Genomic DNA, 21,838 nt, shown 5'->3' on the forward strand with positions numbered 1-21,838 from the left:
AAACCGTTTTCTAACAACGACTAAAACTCTATTTTAACATTGCTTTTTTATAATGCAAAAAAGTGACGTCACACCATCTGACCCCCCCATCACACACCGTCACAAAATTACGGACCCCCCCCCCCCTCTCCCACTTCCGAGTGTGACGTCATTTATGGAATTTTATTAATATGTTTTTCTCTTATAAAATAGTATAGTTTTTCATACATTTTAATTACAGACAATTTGTTATAACATCATTTTTAAAAAATTTGATAAGACCAATTAAAATATTGAAAGAAAATAAAACAGATTAAACCATTGAAGAAAAACATTTTTAAAATCACAATTGAACTCTGCCATTTCTTTAGGAGACAAAAGATTTGCGCCACCAGAAGAAGCCCCTGCGTGGACCGGCGTAAAGGACGCTTTAAAATATGGAAGGCGGTGCATGCAAAGAAACGAAACAAAAGACGGCAACGAGTCGGAAGATTGCCTCAGTTTGAACATCTGGTCCCCGGATGTGAGTGGATCATTTCCGGTCATGATTTTCATCCACGGAGGCGGCTTCGACTCTGACTCCGGTTCCGAGTACATGTACGACAGCTCGACTCTTTGCGAACGCGGCGTGGTCGTCGTCACCATTAACTACAGGCTCGGCCTGTTCGGTTTCCTGTCCACGGGCGATGACGTCATGCCCGGCAATTACGGCATGCTGGATCAGGTCCTGGCCATGGAATGGGTCCAGAAGCACATCCGGGTGTTTGGAGGCGATCACAACGAGGTGACGATTTTTGGCGAAAGCGCCGGCGCGGCGAGCGTCTCGCTACACACCATCTCCCCCCTGTCTAAAGATTTGTTCAAGAGAGCGATCATGGAAAGCGGGGCTTCGCTGAGCGCCTGGGCGGTGGAAAGACCGACGACTCTGATTAAAATTTCCAGCTTTGCTAAAATGATCGGTGAGAAGGTGAACTGCACGCAGTCGGATTCCGCGGAGTACTTGACCTGTCTCAGAGGGGTGGACGCCTTCTCGCTTGTCGTGGCCAGCGAGGAGATCACCAAGGAACTCAACGTCAGCATGATCGCCACCCCTCGCGTAGAAACGAAATTCGGTTTCCTTCCCGACTACCCGGAAAATCTTCTAGATAAAGGTCTGTTTAATAAAGTGGACACGCTCAGGGGCTACAACTCTGGAGAATACTCATTCGTCATCGAGGACGATGAAGACAACGGCGTAACCAGAGAAGAATTCATCTACTTCTTTTTGAAAATCACCGAGAAATACGCCTTCGAGAATAGCACCATCGAGGAACTTCAGAACCTGGTAGAGGACCAGTACCTCAAGAACGAGACCAACCCGTTGGCACTGAGAACCCAGCTCATCCGCGGCTTGACCGATTTACTTTTCGCGCTGTCCGAAGCTCTGGAGATCGATAAAATGTCCGCGAACGGTAACCCCAACAGCAAGCACTACCTGTACCAGTTCAACTTCATCGTGGACAACCTGCTGGAGCTGACCAGCTACCTGCCCGACTGGATGGGGGTCCTGCACTCCGCCGAGCTGCCTATGGTCTTCGTCGACGACTCGTCCTTCAACTACGCCGTGTCGACCCACGACCAGCGGGCCGTGGGTGACCTGGTCCAGACGATGTGGACCAACTTCGCCAAGTACGGCAACCCCACGGAGAACGGTACGGCTATACAGTGGGCGCCGTACTCGCCGGCCAACCACGAGATTTTATACATTGACGTCAACTCGACCATGACGTCATTCCCCAGTGCCCACGTGATCCCGATGTTCAACCGAGTTCTAGAAATCATTGACAGCAAACCAACCTCATGAGGTCAGTTGGCGGAAATCTGGACATAAACTTTGGTTTTGAATAAAAATTAAACACCAACAACACTGTGTTTTTTATTTAAGTAAATGAAAATTATGACAAGGGCTCACGACATATTGGCTCACGACAAAATGACTCCCGACATACTGGCTACAGACATTAAAATAGCACGACCACGATTTTCGACATAGACGTGACCATTTTGTCCAACCCACCAAGCACACAGTTTCTACCGCACTACCACTATAACATCTTTTATATGCCTGAATGAAAAACTTTTCATGAACCAACAGAAATTCTTAAATAAATCGAGCTTTTAACAGCGAAGTTCTACCAATTTAAAAACCTTTTTTTTTTAAATTGATAACAGCACACAAATTTAAATGTATGATATACATGCTGTTTACCGGATAAACGACCTGCTTTTTAATAACCTACAAGCATACTGCAGGTAGGAATGTACAAAACACGATTTATCTATCAAATTTTTTCCGTGGGGCGTCAAAGCGGCCAGTGAAAAAAAAAACGGCTTTGACAAAAAGAGCCCCGTCAATTCACGTTAAGAATATTTGAGACAACAAAAATCTCGTGCCACAAAAGTTTGAGGTAACTAATGTTTAGGATCTTGAAAATTTCGGATCTCGAACATTTCGGACCTCGAACATTCCGGATTTCGAAAGTTACGAATATTTCAAGCTACAAAAATTTCGGGCTACAAACTTTTGGGTCCAGGTATCATGTTCTCAAGGGGTCCACAGGAATGATGATAATGATGTATTGTTGAGGATATTCGGCAATTCGCCCTACGTATAAAACGATACGCCATTTTTAGTTTTTCAATTACGAAGATTCTTATTAGGCATGGATAGTACAAAAAAAAAAAAAAAAAAAAAAAAACAAAAACAAACAAACAAACAACCACAACAACAACAAGCAAAATAAGTAGTGGATCAACTTGACATCTGAAGTCAGCATTGAAATCAACAGGTTACTGTGATTGAACAAAGACGTCAGCTGTTGAACAAATCAGTTCACACAAACGGTTGAAATAAATTTACGAGAAGTTAGATCGGCCATAAGCAGTGTAGGCAAGACAGCAAGCACGTGTAGACACCTCACGATCTTCTGTTTTTGATTCGACAGGTTCTAAAACTGGGATGTTTGTTAACAAAGCGGATTTAAAAGAAAAATCTAGTTTTGTTTCTTAAAATATTTCGTAAAACTTTCACCGTCGAATCCATATTTTTATGCTAAAGTTATACTGTGTGTTGATTGGAACCTTCTAGACACTAACAATGGAACAACACCAAGATGGTTTATGACGTTACAAGCTGCGGGCGTTAGCGCGGAGATTTACTAGCTCTCAGATATCGGCGTGACGTGGTCGACTTGGTAAAGCTCATGGTTGCTAACCCGAAAAGTCTCGAGTTCGAACCCTCTTCTAGGAGAGACAACTCCAAAAACAAACAACTGCTGCCTTGTAGTTTGTTCTTGGCTGGGTAATGGCTATGGAAGCAAACCCAAAAAGAAAATCATGCTGAAATCGGAGTCAATGTCCTCAATGGCGCATATGCAGTTGACACGTAACGCTTAATGTTGGAGGGGATCCCTTCCAACACTAAAATAAAGAACGAAGAAGATCTCGGTGTGTTGATGTCTACGCCACGACTTGTATATTATAAACTTCAATCCTACTCGGGTTCATGGCCTCTATTTCTATTTCCTTCATCCTTTGCACTTTGTGAGAAATCGTAGACCTACAACTTGAGACGATTTTCACTTAGGGGTCCATTGGGGGTGTTCTAGCCCTTCTCCTTTTAGAACACCCCTTGCCTACGCCACTGCAAAACTAATTATGTCAAAAAGACAACAGTTCATGGAGAGGGATGTTTCCAAACCACCTAAGAACCCTTGCCTATACTACTGATTGTATAACCCCCTCTTCCTTCACAACCCTTACCTATTATGCCGCTGATTTGATAACATGTGAGATTAGAGCATGTTCAAAGTATAGCCGAGGTTAATCAAGATCCTGTTGATTATTTACCAGTTCATTCACTGCGTTTCTTGCACGGGTTAAAAAAAACTCACCTTCTCAGTCGAATTTGATAGGTTCGTGAAATTTGGCCACGTAAACACGTGACAATGATTTGAAGATTATTTCTTAGATGAACTTCAGCTATATGGCTAATATGTTGGCTGGACTTAAGTCCAGTGATGGCTGGACAAGTTAAATGACTTAATTAACGATTTGACTTAATCCAGATCACATAAATGTTTGCTGGGCTTAATTCAGATGACAGAACTATAGTTTGCGTAAGTCAGATGACAGAACTATAGTTTGCGTAAGTCAGATGACAGAACTATAGTTTGCGTAAGTCAGATGACAGGACTATAGTTTGCGTAAGTCAGATGACAGGACTATAGTTTGCATAAGTCAGATAACTGAAATATTGGCTGGACACACATGCTATTCTTCATGTTAATTTGTTTTTGATGAGCGAATACTATCTCTGTTGATAGTCATACAGGTCGGTAGCGTAGCTAGGATCGTCTCATGGGGGGGGGGGAGGGTTCAAATTTTTTCCAGCAGTATATAACCCGGGGACAAACTTTCAATTAGCACCCCCCCCCCACTCAAACTTTCGATTTGCACCCCCTCAAACTTTTGATTTGCACCCCCCCCCTCAAACTTTCGATTTGCACCCCCCTCAAACTTTCGATTTACACCCCTCAAACTTTATATATATACCGAGGGATCTATGGGGGGGTTATGACCCCCCCTAACCCCCCTGCCTACGCCACTGATACAAGTTTAGAGATGAGTTATCCTCTATAAACTTCATTGGGTCATCCTCTACAACACTGATTGCAAATGTGAAGTTTGCTTCATCGATATCTTTTTGTGTACTTTCTGAAGGGCGTCTCGCAATAAACGACAAACACAGAATAAGAGAAAACTGAAATTGTCATACTCAAATTTATTTGAAAACGTGTTTTTAAACACGACTACAAACATCGTTTAAAACGATTTTTCTGCAATGACGGCCATGTATAACGGTTTGAAATGCTTAATAAATATGCATTCTCCAGAGACTAGAGTTAATGAACTAAATCAGGTTTTATTATTTTCTGCTGATTTTCTCGTCTGAAATGGTCTGTGGTTTACAATATCAGCATCTTCACGGTATCTTCTTGATCTTCACAAATCGAAGACACAAAAGCAAAGCATATAGCCTTTAAAATTAGTCGGTATAGATGTCAATTTTAAACCGCGTGATAGGAAAATTAATGGCTCCTCGCTAATACACTATAGATCCATCTAATTCGTACTTAATTTGTTGTAACAGCTGCATTAAGCAAACCACAGAATAAACGGACAATACAACACGTAAACATATAGGCTATATGGGCAGCATGACAACCGAATTCATCGTGAATTACACTCTCATATAGGCTATGTGGACAGCATCACAACCGAATTCATCGTGAATTACACTCACAAACCAGGCGGTTCATGGGGCAGTCAAAGTAGATTTTACAGGGCATTAGGTTTGGGCGGGGCACTGGGCTGAAACTTTTATATATATATATATATATATATATATATATATATATATATATATATATATATATATATATATATATATATATATATATATATATATATATATATGTATGCCTATACATCTGTAAGATGATAACTAATGTGATGAGTCCTTATGAGAACTTACTAAGCGTAGTTTTTAAAAAAAATTGATGGTATGGGCAGTAGAGGATTAAGGAAGGGGAGGGTGGGGGAGGGGGGGGGGGAGCCAGTGGCCCCCGATTTTTAGGAGTTGACCATTTTTTTTCTTACAAACCATAAGACATTTCACTTTACAACTTAATTTTTGGTTTTTACTTTAAAAACTAATGTTTTAATGGTTGAATCACAAGCTTATTTCAGTTTTCAAAATATTTAACACGTGCACACACTTTAGTATAAATACCAGCTGTCATCACCTCCTACTCAGTCATTGTTTACATTAAGCTGATGCTCCAGAAAATAATATTATATCAGCGTTCGCATTATCATTTTTCTTTTGGGCCCATAGAAAGCAGAGGACTGCACTTACACCTCTCCACCGGACTCGGTTTTGGGCTGCTCCCTTTATCTGTGCCCACTTGAGCCCAGCGGCCTGTCTCTTCCTCTACCGTTCTTTTCCATGATCTCTTTGACCGACCTACTTTCCTTTTTCTTTATTGTTTACAGTCAATAGTTTTTTTTTGCGATATTAACTTCTTCCCTTCTCATGGTATGTCCAATCCATCCCCGTTTACGGGGTTTGATGTCCTTTTCTATTGGATATTGTCTTGTGTATTGCCACAGGTCTTTATTTGATATTTTTTCGGAACATCTTATTTTAATGATCTGTCGTAAACATTTATTTGTGAACGACTGTAGCTCATCTGTATTTGCCTTTGTAACCCTCCGAGTCTCCGAGCCATAGAGCAATACTGCCTTGACATTTGTGTTAAAGATTTTTATCTTGCTCTGGAGTGATAGGGCTGTGCACTTCCATATTGAGCTCAGTGAGTTGAAGGCACATCTAGCCTTGTTGATACTGCATTTCATGTCCTCGTCTGCTCCCCATCCTTATTGATCACGCTTCCCAGATATGTGAATTTTTTTTTCTCGTATATCTTCTCCATTTAGCTGTATGGGCAGGTCCTGATTGTTATTGATTCGGATGAACTCTGTAATTGTGTAGAGCGACATTAATGTCAGACCTAGGTATACACTGGGTAAGATTATTGACCTAAAGTGACCGGGCAGGAGTAATTGAAGTTGAACCCCCCCCCCCCCCGTTCTGACCTGTAGAGTAAATTAGCGAAAATGCATTATGAAACAGAGCCCAGAGACAGAGTCCTTTATTTACTTACTTTAGGCCCAAACTGCTTGGAAGGCCAGAGATAAAAAAAAAGTGTAGGGTAAAATGAGACAAAATAGTTCAGTGATCAGTCAATAATCCCTTAACTCTTGGGATCTTTGGGTCAGGATCCGTCTGTGGATATCTGCATTGAGGGCAGTGGCGGAACTAGAAAAAGAGGGCCACCTCTTAATATCTAGCGGCCTCTCGCGCGATGGACTTTGATTTATTTTCAAAAGAATTTTACCGACAACAGCGTGTGTTTGATTGTAGGAGAAAGGGGACTCGGGATGGTGTATATAGAACAAAGATAATCCAACCGGAGCTACTGTATTATTTTTACAAAACAACCATCAAGTCAAAAATGCTAGAAAATTATTATTTTTTAACTATTAAAAAATTGATTATGGTCAGATGTGGGCCCCTAAACGGCCTGCCCCCCCCCCCCCCACATTGTGGGGTCTGGCGACACTGTAGTTCCGCCCCTGATTGATGGTCTATGCCTTGCATCCATACATGACGCCAAGGGAGATCTTTTTGTTACTCCTAATGATAGGGTATCGCTAAGATTATAAACTTCATTATTGTTCAAGATGATTTGAACAGTTAAAAACTGCATTTATTTACCTTTAATTTGATATCAATTTTAACTATCAAGTTTAATCGGTAGCCCAGAAAATGATTTGTGAAAAAACGCGTTTGTTTTTTAAATGGCTACGATGATATGAATGATTTTCAGTGATACGGTGGGTTAGTTTTTACAAGCTTTTATTTAACTCACTTCCTCGTCAGTCTGTCTGTCTACATCGAAACGCTCGAGCGAAAATTCGAACACTTCTAACTGACAGATACGGTTCGTAATTGGTACGTGGGTCAAGACACGAAGACAATGCAATCTGAAATTAAATTTGACTTAATTGGATGCCTAATTAATTTTTTATGAATTAATTATAATTTTGACCAAATTAGTAGGCATTTCAATCCAACCACATCACATGCGTTATCACATTGAATAGCGAGTCATCACGTTCAATAGGCGCGCAATGGTTTTTAGTCATAAAAATCTATTGTAAATAAAAACATGTTAAAGTACTAACAATTTAAAAAAAAAAAACGTTTTAATAACAAGCTTTTATGTACTAATGCACTAAAAAGTAGAAAAATAAATTATAGACTACTATTTAAATAACTCTAAAAAAAGCGTGGATCTCTTCCTAAACATTAGTAAAGGTATCCAATAGATACTAAAGTGACCCACGCTTTTCTTTATAGTTATTTAAATAGTGGTCTATAATTTATTTTCTACTTTTTTAGTGCTATAGTACCATCATTACCATGGCGACAGTAAAAAGGTAGGTCAAGCGATAGGCTACCTAATGCTCCATTACTCACTGAAGGCTGCGGTTGCTTAGGCAGTTCTTAAAAGTACTTCTTGCTTTGTTCCCTGATCAGATAGGATGGCGCAAAGGTACTTGAAGGAGTTTATTGTCGAGCTATTTAATACAATGTAATCTGTTATATATATATATATATATATATATATATATATATATATATATATATATATATATATATATATATATATATATATATATATATATGATGGAAAAGTTTGATCCCCTTACCCCGCCAAAGAACAAAGAAAAATTCCTGGCTACGCCCCTGGGGACAGCAAAAAATTAATAAATAAATCAGAACTTGCAGTCAATTTAATGGGGTTTTAAGCTAACCAATGAACACTGTACAACGGTACATGTAGTTTATTCTGGCCAATAGAAACACTGCCACGTTTTAACTGGCGTATGGTTCTTAAAGCTGGCCAATGAAAATAATACCTTGTACAAGGGTCTGCCCGGAAGTTTACGTAAAGCATCACAACCATATGACAAGTGACTGTATAAGCATCACAAACATATGACCCGTGTCGAGGCTCGTAGATACAAGGGTAAGATATATGTAATGTTTACACCTGACTTTCAGTGTTTTTTCTCTGTAGGGCATGTCAACGGATGTAAAAAAAAGTAAATGTACAGTAATATGCTATAACTGGGGTCGGCGTAGTCGGACCGATTAAGCTCATGGCTGCTAACCGACAAGTCAAGTGTTCGAACCCCCGGGTATTTGAGAGTAAACTCGAAAATTAAACAAATGCAAGCATGTAGTTTGTTCTTGGATGAAAAAAAGGCAAATCAAGAAAAAAAAAGCTAAAATTGTAGTCAACGTGCAATTTTGAGCATAACATATTGACACCTAATACTTTTTAAAGAAATCGGCGATAACGTAAATTGCCTCTTCCATTCGCCGGAAAGCACTCAAAAGTTGAAAGAAACCAATTAAACAAGATTTTATAGTTATGCATGCAATAACGTCCACCTAACTATAACATCACTAAAGTTATGTGCTTTTGAGATACCGGAAATCGCTCAAAATTTGAAGGAAAACTAAACATTTGATATATTACTTATATGTTTTATATAATACTTATATATGAAATTTCGTATACCTAAGTGAAAATGCACCTAAGTTTACCCTTACCCTCAGCCTTACCATTTCCCTTACCCACACCCTCACCATTATCTTTTCCCTCACCCTCACCATTACCCTCAACATTTCCTTCCATTACCCTAACCGATGGGTAGTTTTCCGGGGATAATGCCCTACAGATGTTGGATGGGTTGTTAGGTTTTGCGAGGTTGGATAATCGACAGGTGTGGTTGATCTGGGAGAAATGACGTTGGAGAAATGAGCGGGAGTAATTGACCGGAGTGAAGTAAATTTCATGGTCCCGTTTATATCAACCCAGAGGCGTTGCGACCCTTCCCGGCGCCCGGGGACAAACTTTTCGATTTGCGCCACCCCCCTCAAGATTTCGATTTGCACCCCCCTCAAACTTTCCATTTGCACCCCCCTCAAACTTTCGATTTGCACCACCACCCCCCCCCCCTCAAACTTTCAATTTGCACCCCCCTCAACCTTTCAATCTATTTTTCCAACCCATTTTGGCGCCCCCTAAGGTAGGTGCCCGGGGACATATGTACCCCCCCCCCACTACGCTACTGTATCAACCCCAATTTAGAACGTTAGGTAACATATCCATAGACCACGACACGTGAATATAATTATTGATGTTGCAACATCCACCAACACACTCTCACAAACCACATCCAAATTAAATACGACAACATAACTATTTTCAAGACGGGGATGGCAATTCGGGGTGTACACATGATACATTTTAAATACTAAAATTAAAATAAACTGGGAGTGATCTCCCCTAAACTTTCTCGAATATTCTTATATAACTCGGAATATAGACATGATTTTTAATTACTTAAACTTTTAAAAATAGAATAAAATCTCGTAGAAAAAAGAATTGCGCACCAAGCGAACGCCAAAACAAAATGTGCATAATAGTGCGGGATATTATTAGTATTTTATAAATTTACATGCGTTTTTTGAGAAATCATAAATTAGTACTTCCGGTCAACGGAAATCACTCAAAATTTGACAGAAGCTAGAGAATTAGATCTTTTACTTACATGTGAATTTTCATTTATCTATCTCAAATAGAACTCAAGTTGAAGGCTTTTGAAAAATTCAAAGTAGAAAAAGTATCACTTCCGGTTATCGGAAATCGCTCAAAAGTTGATACAGATCTACGATTTTGATATAATACTTATATATGAAATTTCATCAACCTAGCTTTCAAAAGCCTATAACTTGAGTACTATTTCAGATAGATAAATGAAATTTCACATGTAAGTAAAATATCTAGTTTTCTGCCATCTATCAAATTTTGAGTAATTTCCGTTGACCGGAAGTAGTAATTTTCACTCTTTCCGATTTCTAAAAAAACGCATGTGAATTTATAAAGTACTAATAATATTCCGCACTATTATACACATCTTTATTCGGCGTTCGCTTGGTGCGCAATTCTTTTTTCTATGAGATTCTATTCTATTTTAAAAAGTTTAAGTATTTAAAATGGATTAAAAATCATAACTAAATCACATGTTCCCATCCCCTGTTGTTTTATATAAGAATATTCGAGAAAGTTTAGGGGAGATCACTCCCGGTTTATTAATATACGACATGCTTTTCAAAATATTCCAGAAAATGCAAATAACGATGAAGTGCACCTTATATTTAGTGCCGCTTATCCTCATGAGTTTAACATGTGAAGCTACAGGGGAAAATGCTTCCATCAGTCTTCCTGAATCACTTCACACTCGCCAGACTTCCGGAAACAAATGGGTAAATTTTATTTTTACTGGGAAAATCAAAGCTTTATCGAATGATTCGGCTAATTTCTAACACAAACAAAAACTAATAAATAATAGACAGTCGCGACCGAAATCGCACACGATAGTTGAGACCCCATAGTGTCCATTATTTAGGTTCTTTTATTTCCAAATTTTTGTATTTACACTTATTATTTAAAGGAATGTTTTAAATCAGATGATTTTATTTTATGTAATATTTTTTAAACAACTTTTTTTTTACATAAAATAACATCGGCCTAAAATTGAAAATCAAACATGATTAACAGCAGCTGTCATCGTTTCATTTTAACAGCGTTTGGTTCAATCGAGGTACTCCGTCCCCACAACAAATGGCGACGTGTTCTGTGTTCATATAATATATAGAAATAATACCACGTGCCGTGCCAAAAATACGACATGTATTGCAGATTTGAATGTTTTACAGAGGCCGATCGCAGGAAAAATGATCTTGAATTGTCCATTTTAATTCGCATAGACAGACGTTTTAACTTAATCAAACACGAAGTGTCTAGCTCTACTTAAGCTTGCAACGAATACTATCATCCACGGGCAGTATCACACCACTCACTATTGACGTATCAATTGCCTATCAACCAATTTTGGAGCGCTCTCTCTCTCTCTCTCTCTCTCTCTCTCTCTCTCTCTCTCTCTATATATATATATATATATATATATATATATATTCATATATATATATATATATAAATAAATAAATAAATAAATAAATAAATAAATATATATATATATATATATATATATATATATATATATATATATATATATATATATATATATATATATATATAATTTCAACCGGGGGCCCCGCTCACGTTTAATCCGCCCCTTGTCTCTGTTATGATATGTTACATAGTTAGATTTTAAGTTTGTTAGAATAAGGTCATACACGTGATACACAATAGCAATTATCAGAAACATGTATTATACAAATTGGAATACGACATAGATATTTTGTTGAATAGTAAATGTATAATGAAACAAGCTAGAAACAACATTTAAGAAGCCTTGGATTTCGCAGATGTGATGTTTGATGCCTTCTCGCACTTAGCCAACAACAAATGCAGATCAAAAGGAACTGGTTGAAAAAATAGTAATAACTGCTGTTTAACTTTTTAAACCAATGTGGCATTCAAAGGCATTGTAAAAAAAAATCAGTGAGGATCTATAGCTAAATGTGAAGTCTCTTTTATTGTATGGCTCTGAGTTCTGTGGTTACATACAGTGGAGAATGAAACAAGAGCATTGAAAAGGTGATGGTTAGGGCACAATATTAGAATGACAGTAAATGACATTACTAAGCAGGTGCTGATGTAAAGCCCACGGGGAAAGAAGAACATCAGGAAACAAAAAAAAAGTCATGAAGGAAATGGTGAGAAATAAGAAGTGTGTTGACCAAGAGTTGTCTACCTTATTCTCGTTAAGAAGCCGAAACGAATAAAAAGAAAAAAAATCAAAAGAGTTTAGGGCAGTGGTTCTTAACCTAGGTTCGAACAAACCTAGAGGTTTGGTGAGTCAGTCTCAGGGCTTTGGCGGTGGTCAACAGACATACACTAGACTCATATGATTCACGATCGGATTTTGTAAGTGTTGACGATAGAACTATTATGAAGGGTTCGGAGAATACGCATATGAAAAGGTTAAAAACCACTGCTTTAGAGTGTAGTTTGTAGAAAATGCAAGATTTTTTGGTCCACTTTTGGTCATGTCTTTAGAACGATTTCGATACTAGTATATCACAGTTGTAACTTATCACTTAGGTTGAACAAAGGAACACAGCAGTAGCAATCCGTGTTGTACCAGTTTACCTATATTACAGTACATTATATTGATTTTCAAGTAAATGGGTTTAATATGTAATTTTAAATAACAGAGAGCTTTATTTTATTTTTCTTAGCTCTTAAAATGTTGGACAAAGATTATCAACCACCCACTCCTTTCTTCTTCTTCTTCTTCGTTCTTAATTTTAAGTGTTGGGAGGGATCGAGCTTTATCTGCCAGGGGGTTTGCACTCGAGACTTTTTTCGAATTTATCAACCACGAGCTTTGCCAACTCGACCATGCTTCCATCACAATTAAGGATTACTTGTCAACTGGTTTTGTGCCATTGAGGCCATTGACTCCGATTTCAGCCTGCTTTTTTGTGGAGTTGTCTCTCCTAGAAGAGTGGCTGTCCCCATCTGCCCGAGGGTTCGAACTCGAGACTTTTCGGTTTAGCAACCATGAGCTTTACCGACTTGACCACGCCGACCCCTACCCACCCACTCCGACCGTATGCTATTTAGAGATCAGCGGATCCAGACAAGATATAATGCAATCAAGTTAACGTAACTTGACTCTCACTTGATGTTAAGAGAATCCTAGGAATCGTACAAAGAACTAATCGCGTCATTTCTTAACAAAACTGGCTAGTGAAATCGTAAATTATGCGTTAATACAATTGGTTTCTATTCTACGTGTTCATCAATTTATCTACTCACCGTTCCGGTATAAATCCTTCCTATATACCTTGGCAAAATAGCAATCTCACCCACCACCTTTTTCTTATTTCATTGTTACAAAAAACGCTTTAATACAATTGGATTCTTTTCCAAGTGTTGAAAGTGTTATGAACTCACCAATCAAGTACACATCTTTGCAATTTTAGTTGGCGAAAAAGCGTGTTTTAACGTCATTAATTTTTTTGGTTGATTTCCTGCTTGAAAGATAAATACGAAAGAGAAGTATATGATATGAATCATTAACCAACGACACCTGTCGGCAAAGATAGTTGGGGGGGGGGGGGGAATGGAAGCTTCCGCATCACAATTTACTTTTTTCGCAAAAAGCTTTTCTTTGAAAACATAAATGTATTTACTTTTATTTATAGTTCAACAATTGCGGATTGATATATTTTTGTTTCAGTTTATAAGCCCTTTCACGTTTGCCGTTAAAATTAATATAACTTCAACTACTGTCTATGAGCTTCGAGGATTCATACCTCCTAATGCACAAAAGTAAGTAAAACTATGAGAAACGCCTAATACTGAAGGTACTACATTGGGCCTGATGTTTGGGGTATAAATGTTTAGAAAGTAGTTGCTAAAGAGGGTCCAGTCAGTGATAGCGAGATACTGACTATGCAGTTTGAATTTGATCGCCATGAAGCAGACATTTTTTATACATGAATGTATTTATAAATGATACATCCATCTATGTACAGAACATCTACCCATCCATCAATGTACTAAATGTTGACCTATACATCAATGTACCAATTTTTTTTTACTTCAATGCAGAGACGTTACAATCTCCCCAAAAGAGCTTATTGTGTAATGACCGGTTGTGACCATATTTTTATGAATAATTTACTCAAAACTCTTAAAAATCAAATATGAAAAACTATATTATTTACAGCCCTACCAAATAAACTTCATGCATCTTTGCATCAAAATCTATGATACGCCGTTCTTCAACCATAAACAAGATGATGATATAAAACCTAATATAGACATCATTTTCAAATAATGGATTACATCAGTTAGTTCGAAGAATGTAAAAAGGCAACAATTTTCCTTGTAAAATGAAGGAGCCAACACTTGTTCTGCCGAATTAGAACCGAAAAACATTAAATCATTATTTTAATGCCGTTCCCAAAGCGTTAATTGATTATACTTTATTCTAGGTGACTTAGTCCCGTGTTTATTATTATAATACTAAAGTCACTGTCCTGAATTCAAAGTTATTTTTCTTTCATTTTTTTTATCAACGGTCAGGTTTACGGTGGAACTGTGTTCTGAAGAGGACTGCTTACCTGACAAAATTCTTCACGTCAGCATTCGGTTTAATCACCAACTTGTGGTCCGAACTCACAGGTATAATGGTAAATGGGGCAAAGAACTGACAAGAGGAGGTATGCCCTTCACAAGAGGAACCAATTTCACCTTCAAGATTCAAAATACTCCGGCAAATATAAAGCTATATGTGAACAGTCTTTATTTCGCCGACTTTAAACATGAAGTTCCGTGGTCTGAGGTTAATTACCTCAAAGCTTATGGTGATGCCCACATATACAGAGCTAGTGTATTTGTAAGTTATCTTGTTTACTGTGAATATACAACATTTTGCTTATATGTAATCTAATACCGATAATCTATAGCCCGTTGAATACATTTTAAAAAATAGAATCTCGTAAAAAAAAGAATTGCACACCAAGTGAACGCCAAATAAAATGTGTTAATAGTGCGGGATATTATTAGTACTTTATAAATTCACATGCGTTTTTTTTAGAAATCGGAAATAGCGTAAATTACTACTTCCGGTCGACGGAAATTACTCAAAATTTTATAGAAGTTAGAGAATTAGATCCCCAACCGCTTAATTAGACAGGTCGGGACCAGAGGCGTAGAGGGGGGGCGGGGGGGGGGGGGGGGCGGGGGGGGGGGGGACATATTTCCCCGGGCGCCGACCTTAGGGGGGCGCCAAATTGAAAGTTTGAGGGGGGAGGGTGCAAATGAAAAGTTCGAGGGGGGTGCAAATCGAAAGTTTGAGAGGGGGGGGGGGTGCAAATGGAAAGTTCGAGGGGGGGGGGTGCAAATCGAAAGTTTGTCCCCGGGCGCCGGGAAAGGTCGCTACGCCTCTGGTCGGGACGCTTTTGACCAGTATCGTTGCCTTTTTTACTTTCTCGTATATACGAAGTATAAAGAAAGTCTTGTAATCGTGCAAAAAAAGAAATCGAGATTTTTGCACGATTACAATACTTTCTCTATACTTCGTATATACGAGAAGGTAAAAATCGAGATTTTTGCAAATCTCGACTTTTTAGGGCTCCCTGAGTCGGAAAAACATAGTTTTGCAATCTTGTTCGTATGTCTGTGTGTATATGTGTCTGTGTGTGTGTGTGTAAACACGATAACTTGAGTACCGTTACAGCAGAGGCGTAGCGACCCTTCACGGCGCCCGGGTACGAACTTTCAATTTGGCGCCCCCCTCTGGAGCAAATTTTCAATGTGCACCCCCCCTCAAACTTTCGATTTGCACCCCCCCTCCCCCTCAAACTGCAAAAATGCAGCTAAAATGACATTTTTATTTTTTTACAACCCATTTTGGCGCCCCCTAAGGTCGGCATCGGAGGACATGTCCCCCCCTGCCCCCCCCGTCCCCATCGCTACGCCTCTGCGTTACAGCTAGGTTGATGAAATTTCATATATATTCCGATAACCGGAAGCTGAACTTTTTCTACTTTGAGTTTTTCAAAAGCCTATAACTTGAGGACTATTTCAGATAGATAAATGAAATTTCACACGTAAGTAAAATATCTAATTCTCTGCCTTGTATCAAATTTTGAGTAATTTTCGTCGACCGAAAGTAGTAATTTACGCTATTTCCGATTTCTCAAAAAACTAATGTAAATTTATATAGTACTAATAACATTGCGCACTATTATGCACATTTTATTTGGCGTTCACTTGGTGTGCAATTCTTTTTCCACGACATTTTATTCTATTTTAAAAAGTTTAAGTATTTAAAATGGATTAAAAATCATGTCTATATCCCGAGTTCCCATATCCTGTTGTTTTATATAAGCATACTAGCCGTCCCGGCCAGGCCCTGCTCTGACCTCTGTGAAAAACCAATCAGTAAAGGACCTTGACATGTGTGTTGTTGTAATCAGCATATACCCGGCATTGCCCAACCTAACCACAACCAACCAAAACCAAAACACACAAAAAAAGAACCGCGAACACAACACAAACTCAACACAACACAAACAAAACACAACACAACTACAACACAAACACAACACAAACAAAACACAACCTAACACAACACCAACACAAACAAAACAACACAAACAAAAACACAACACAACACAAACACAACAGAACACAACACAAACCGGGACGGCTATATTAAAATTGTATATCTTCTTTTAGTGTGGTGCAGGTGTCTATAAAAGAGCTTTCTGAAACCTATCTGTAAAGAAACATGACATGTGTGTTTAATAATCGGGATATACCCGGCATTGCCCACCCTAACCACAACCAACCAAAACCAAAACAAAACTAAAGAAAGGAAACATAACATAAACCAAAACACTAATATAAACGATAACACAAACCCAAACCCAACCTCAAACACAAACGAAAACACAAAACCAACCACAAACACAAAGAATAAACACAAACGAAAACGAAAAAGAAAGAACGAAAACGAACCAAATCAAAACGCAAACCCAACCACTAACGCAAACCCAAATCGTACCATTCTGGGGCGCCGGCGGAATCGCCAGTTTCAGCTTAATAAACGACTATAATATCCCAACTTATTTATAGTTTTTTGCACTCCCTTAAACGAACATAGGCACCAAACCGAACACGGGAATGCCCGGGGCCCCAAATAGCACCCGGTCTGGGCGCCTGAGGACTCCCGGATTCGATTCAGTTAAAGACTATATCAACCTTTCTTATCAATACTCTATCGCACTGTTTAAAGCGAAATTATGCACCATAGCGCTCACAGGATAGCCCAGGGCGCCAAATTGAACCCTGGTGAGGCGCCGGCGGATGCGCCTGTTTCAATTTAAGGAACAATTATAATACTCCAAGCCTCCAAGCGTATCCGTAAATGAAAAGAAATAAACATATAGGACATGTAGGACATGTAGGACCTGGCTTATTAACTGTTATTGATTTAAAAAAAAAAGTAAACAGTAAGTTCAGTGTATTGAATAAATAAAAGGCAGTATTAAAAATACCTACAACATTGCACTTAATCAATCCCAGCTAATTATGTAAATTTTTTTTCCTAACACCAAAACAAAGTAATAAAAAGTAAATTCTTCCTCCCCCGGCCGATTTAATGGTTTTTTAAAGGGAAGTAACTGTGTTTTCCAAATCAAGGGACGTTATGAGAACTAAATGCAAATACATTTCAGACACAATTTTAGAAATTTTATAAACGTTGATACACTTTTTTTTAAATTTTATGTAATGTTCATAATTGAAAATTATTATTCTAAGTATATAAAATGAAAATTGTTTTTAAAGACTTTCAATAGTAATTTTTTAACTCATAAATTTAGACCATGAGTACTTTAATAATCTAACACTAGACTCCGTGGAAGTATCAAATTTTTTCGTTTTTTGTTATATTCCTTTGTTACAAACAAACATTTTACAAACAAACATACATAATTGAACTTTATATATTAGATTCGAGAAAGTTTAGGGGAGATCACTCCCGGTTTATTCAAAAATTAATAAGTTAAATGAAAACATTTTGTTTTTTAATTACTATTTAAAAGTGCGTCTTACAAAATAACATACGTTTTTAAATGTATTAATCTATTATAAATAAATTAAGTTACAAAAAAACTTGAGAGACGAAACTGAATAAAGGTTTCTCCATAAATGACGCCACACTCGTCGCGGGGAGGGGGGGAGGGTCCGTAATTTTGTGATGGTGTGTGATGAGGGATAGGGGGGGGATGGGTTCAGACGGCACACTTTAACATTATAAAAACGCGATTTTAGAAAACGAGTTTTAGCCGTTATTTCGCTTTTAAGAAAACTGTTTTAATAAATTGTAATAGGAATCTATATATATAATTCTCTTCTGGGAGACGCTAAAAAAACAAGTTGTAAACGCGCTCCCTACCAGCCCCACCCCTACATGGTCTGGTGAGCTGTGGTTCACTCTAAATGTTTACAAACAGCCGGGTTTAGTGACGACTATTAGGGGCAGATAATTTATTTTGAAACTATTTTAAGAGTAGGGGGGGGGGGGTATAACTAAGTGGAGTTTACTTTAACGGAGGGGGGGGGGGAGGAGGTGGGGGGTTATCGTCCTTAACGAGCTACTAATAGTGTTTTAAAGAAATATTTTCAGTAGCAGCGTTGGTAGTGTCGAATTCACAAATTATGAATAACTGAAAAGTAGAAAAAACAACTACTAAATAGCGGCGTATGATATGCCGCGGGTCGGCTCGTTGATTAAAATACTCTATGTTGACAAAATTCAGACAAGATTGTGGAAAAAAAGACCGTATTTAAAGAAAAATCCAACTGCAATTTTGATTGGGGTTGTAGCTGAGGTGGGACGTCATTTTTTGGGGGGGGGGGTGTCTGCTTTTTTTGTGACAATATGTGACGGAAAGAAGGGCGGGGAAGTAAAAATCGCAAAAAAAAAAGCATGGCGTCATTTATGGAAGACCCCTAATGGAAACCATAAGCAATAAAAGGCCAGCTACAGATAAATAGAACTGATAGGCTTGCCACATTGACGCATTTCGACCCAATTCGACAGCTTAACATTTTAAAACACATTATTCACGTCTTTAATCAGTTTGATCATTATATATTGCATATTTTGTAATGGAATCTGTTAAATTATAATAATTTGATTACAAATTTAGTCTACCCATTGGAGGTAAATAGCTACTAGCGGATTCAAAAGGTTTAAAAATATATTTGGTCGCTATGTTACTCGTTTTCCTACAAATATAAATAAACCGGTAGTGATCTCCCCTAAACTTTCTCGAATATTCTTATATAAAACAACAGGGGATGGTAACTGGGGATATAGTTATGATCTTTAATCCATTTTAAATACTGAAACTTTTAAAAATAGAATAGAATCTCAGTAAAAAACAATTGCGCACCAAGCGAACGCCTAATAAAGGTGTGTATAATAGTGCGCAATAGTATTAGTACTTTATAAATTTACATTAGTTTTTTGAGAAATCGGAAGTAGCATAAAGTACTACTTCCGGTCAACGGAAATTACTCAAAATTTAACAGAAGGTAGAGAATTAGATCTTTTACTTACATGTGAAATTTCATTTATCTATCTGAAATAGTACTCAAGTTATAGGCTTTTGAAAAATTCAAAGTAGAAAAAGTACCACTTCCGGTTATCCGAAATCGCTCAAAAGTTGAAACGGATCTACGATTTTGATATAATACTTGTAACTGAAATTTCATCAACCTAGCTGTAACGGTACTCAAGTTATCGTGTTTACACACGGACACACACACACACACACACACACACACGGACACACAGACATACGGACAAGATTGCAAAATTATGTTTTTCCGTATCAGTGAGATGTAAAACGTCGAGATTTGCAAAAATCTCGATTTTTTTTTTGCACGATTACAAGACTTTCTCTATACTTCGTATATACGAGAAAGTAAAAAAAGAGAACGAAGTTCAGTCCAAAATACGCAATTTAAAAATAAAATACATCCAGAAAAAAAAAGTTATTTAAATACATATAGCCTACACATGCGTATATATACTTACACAATGTATGTAGGATATATATATATATCTATATATATATATATATATATATATATATATATATATATATATATATATATATGCCTATATATATATGCCTATATATAGATTTTTCGCGGAGGGGGGGGGGGGGGGGGGTGATAACATTAAGTGCATCACCGGGTGACACCCGACCTAGCGACACCACTCCGTAAAATTGATAGTTCGCCCTGGGCGACTAAATATATCGCAACTTCTGTGTTTATTACGTTGTCGCATAGGACGCCAAATCGCCCCATACCGGGACGCCGGCGGACGCGCCTGATTCAATTTAGTGAACGACTATAATACCACATTATATTATTTATATAGGCCTGCATAGTCTGTTATACTCTTTAAACGATCATTTGCTCTATAGCGCTCACGGGACGGCCCGGGGTGATAAATTTCCTCATGCCGGGGCGCCAGAGGACGCGCCTGATTCGATAAAGTACACGATTATTGTTGCCCATTGTGTCTTAAGTATATAGATTTTTTAAAAACAAACGTAGGCGCCATAGTACTCACAGGGGAGCCCAGGGCGCTTCGGGACACGCAATGACCGGGGTGCCGGCGGCTGTGTCTGTTTCAGTTTTACCGCTGAATATAGTAGTACCTCTTTCCTGCTATGCGGGTCGCTCGATTAACAGATACCAAGTGCTAGTATAGCCGCTCTGGAACCCTGGACGCAAGACTGTGACAAAAAATCGCACCATCTCGGGCGCCGTTATTAAGAATATTTTTTTCGCATAAACCTTCTCGGGTGTATACTCTTCAAATGTTCCAAGTTTCATGGCACTCGGATAAACGTTCCATCTTTTTTAAATTTACCGTATATAGTAAAAAATCGCCCCCTTCCGAAATTAAAGAAAAAAAATATTTTTTTTTGCAGAAACCTCTCTTGCGTACTGTCAAACAACTTCACAAAGTTGCATGGCGATCGGATAAAAGTTTAAGTAATGCATGAAAGACAGACAAACATATATATATATATATATATATATATATATATATATATATATATATATATATATATATATATATATATATATATATATATATATATAATCAGTTATTAATTAATAGGTAGTTTTTATTAATGGCAATTACACATTTATGCGCCCTTTTAAGATTAGCGCCCTAGGCGACCGCCTGGTTTGCCTTATAGATAGCGCCGGCTCTGACGACACTACACTACAATACACTACAACCTCTACACTACGCTTCGCTCTGTGTTAAAGTAGACAACACTACACTACACATTCAATACAAAACAAACACGCCCTGATTTCTCACGCAGAGTGGCAGACTGCAAACAGTCTTTCGTCATCCTCTTGGGGCTGGTGACTGGATTCTATACAGATCAACTCAGCCAGCACAATTTGAAAGGTAAGTATTTCTTGGTTTAATTTGAATTCAGTTATAGGCTGCAGTGTATTAGGGGGGCGGGCTGAGGGGACTCAAGCCGGGGCCCCCCGATTTTTCGGGGCCCCCAAATTCT

The 21,838-nt window shown here is 38.1% G+C and overlaps 2 protein-coding genes across 2 annotated transcripts; both read left to right on the forward strand.

Annotated features, from left to right (window-relative positions):
- The first annotated feature begins 523 nt into the window (after window positions 1-523).
- Window positions 524-1,822, forward strand: LOC131933678 (bile salt-activated lipase-like). Its single transcript, XM_059290325.1, has one exon. The coding sequence runs from the start codon at window positions 524-526 to the stop codon at window positions 1,820-1,822; it is 1,299 nt and encodes a 432-aa protein (XP_059146308.1).
- Window positions 1,823-8,544: 6,722 nt separating this feature from the next.
- LOC131933679 (galectin-7) lies at window positions 8,545-21,726 on the forward strand (the record flags this gene model as incomplete). The annotated part of the gene is given in 5 exon segments (XM_059290326.1): window positions 8,545-8,678; window positions 10,847-10,987; window positions 13,936-14,027; window positions 14,787-15,099; window positions 21,638-21,726. Coding segments are annotated over 4 exon segments (632 nt in total), but the record flags the coding sequence as incomplete, so codon positions are not given.
- Between the last annotated feature and the right edge of the window lie 112 nt (window positions 21,727-21,838).

Source organism: Physella acuta, unplaced genomic scaffold, assembly GCF_028476545.2.
Source record: "Physella acuta isolate Inbredline_101_S28 unplaced genomic scaffold, ASM2847654v3 ptg002598l, whole genome shotgun sequence".
NCBI lineage: Eukaryota > Metazoa > Mollusca > Gastropoda > Physidae > Physella > Physella acuta.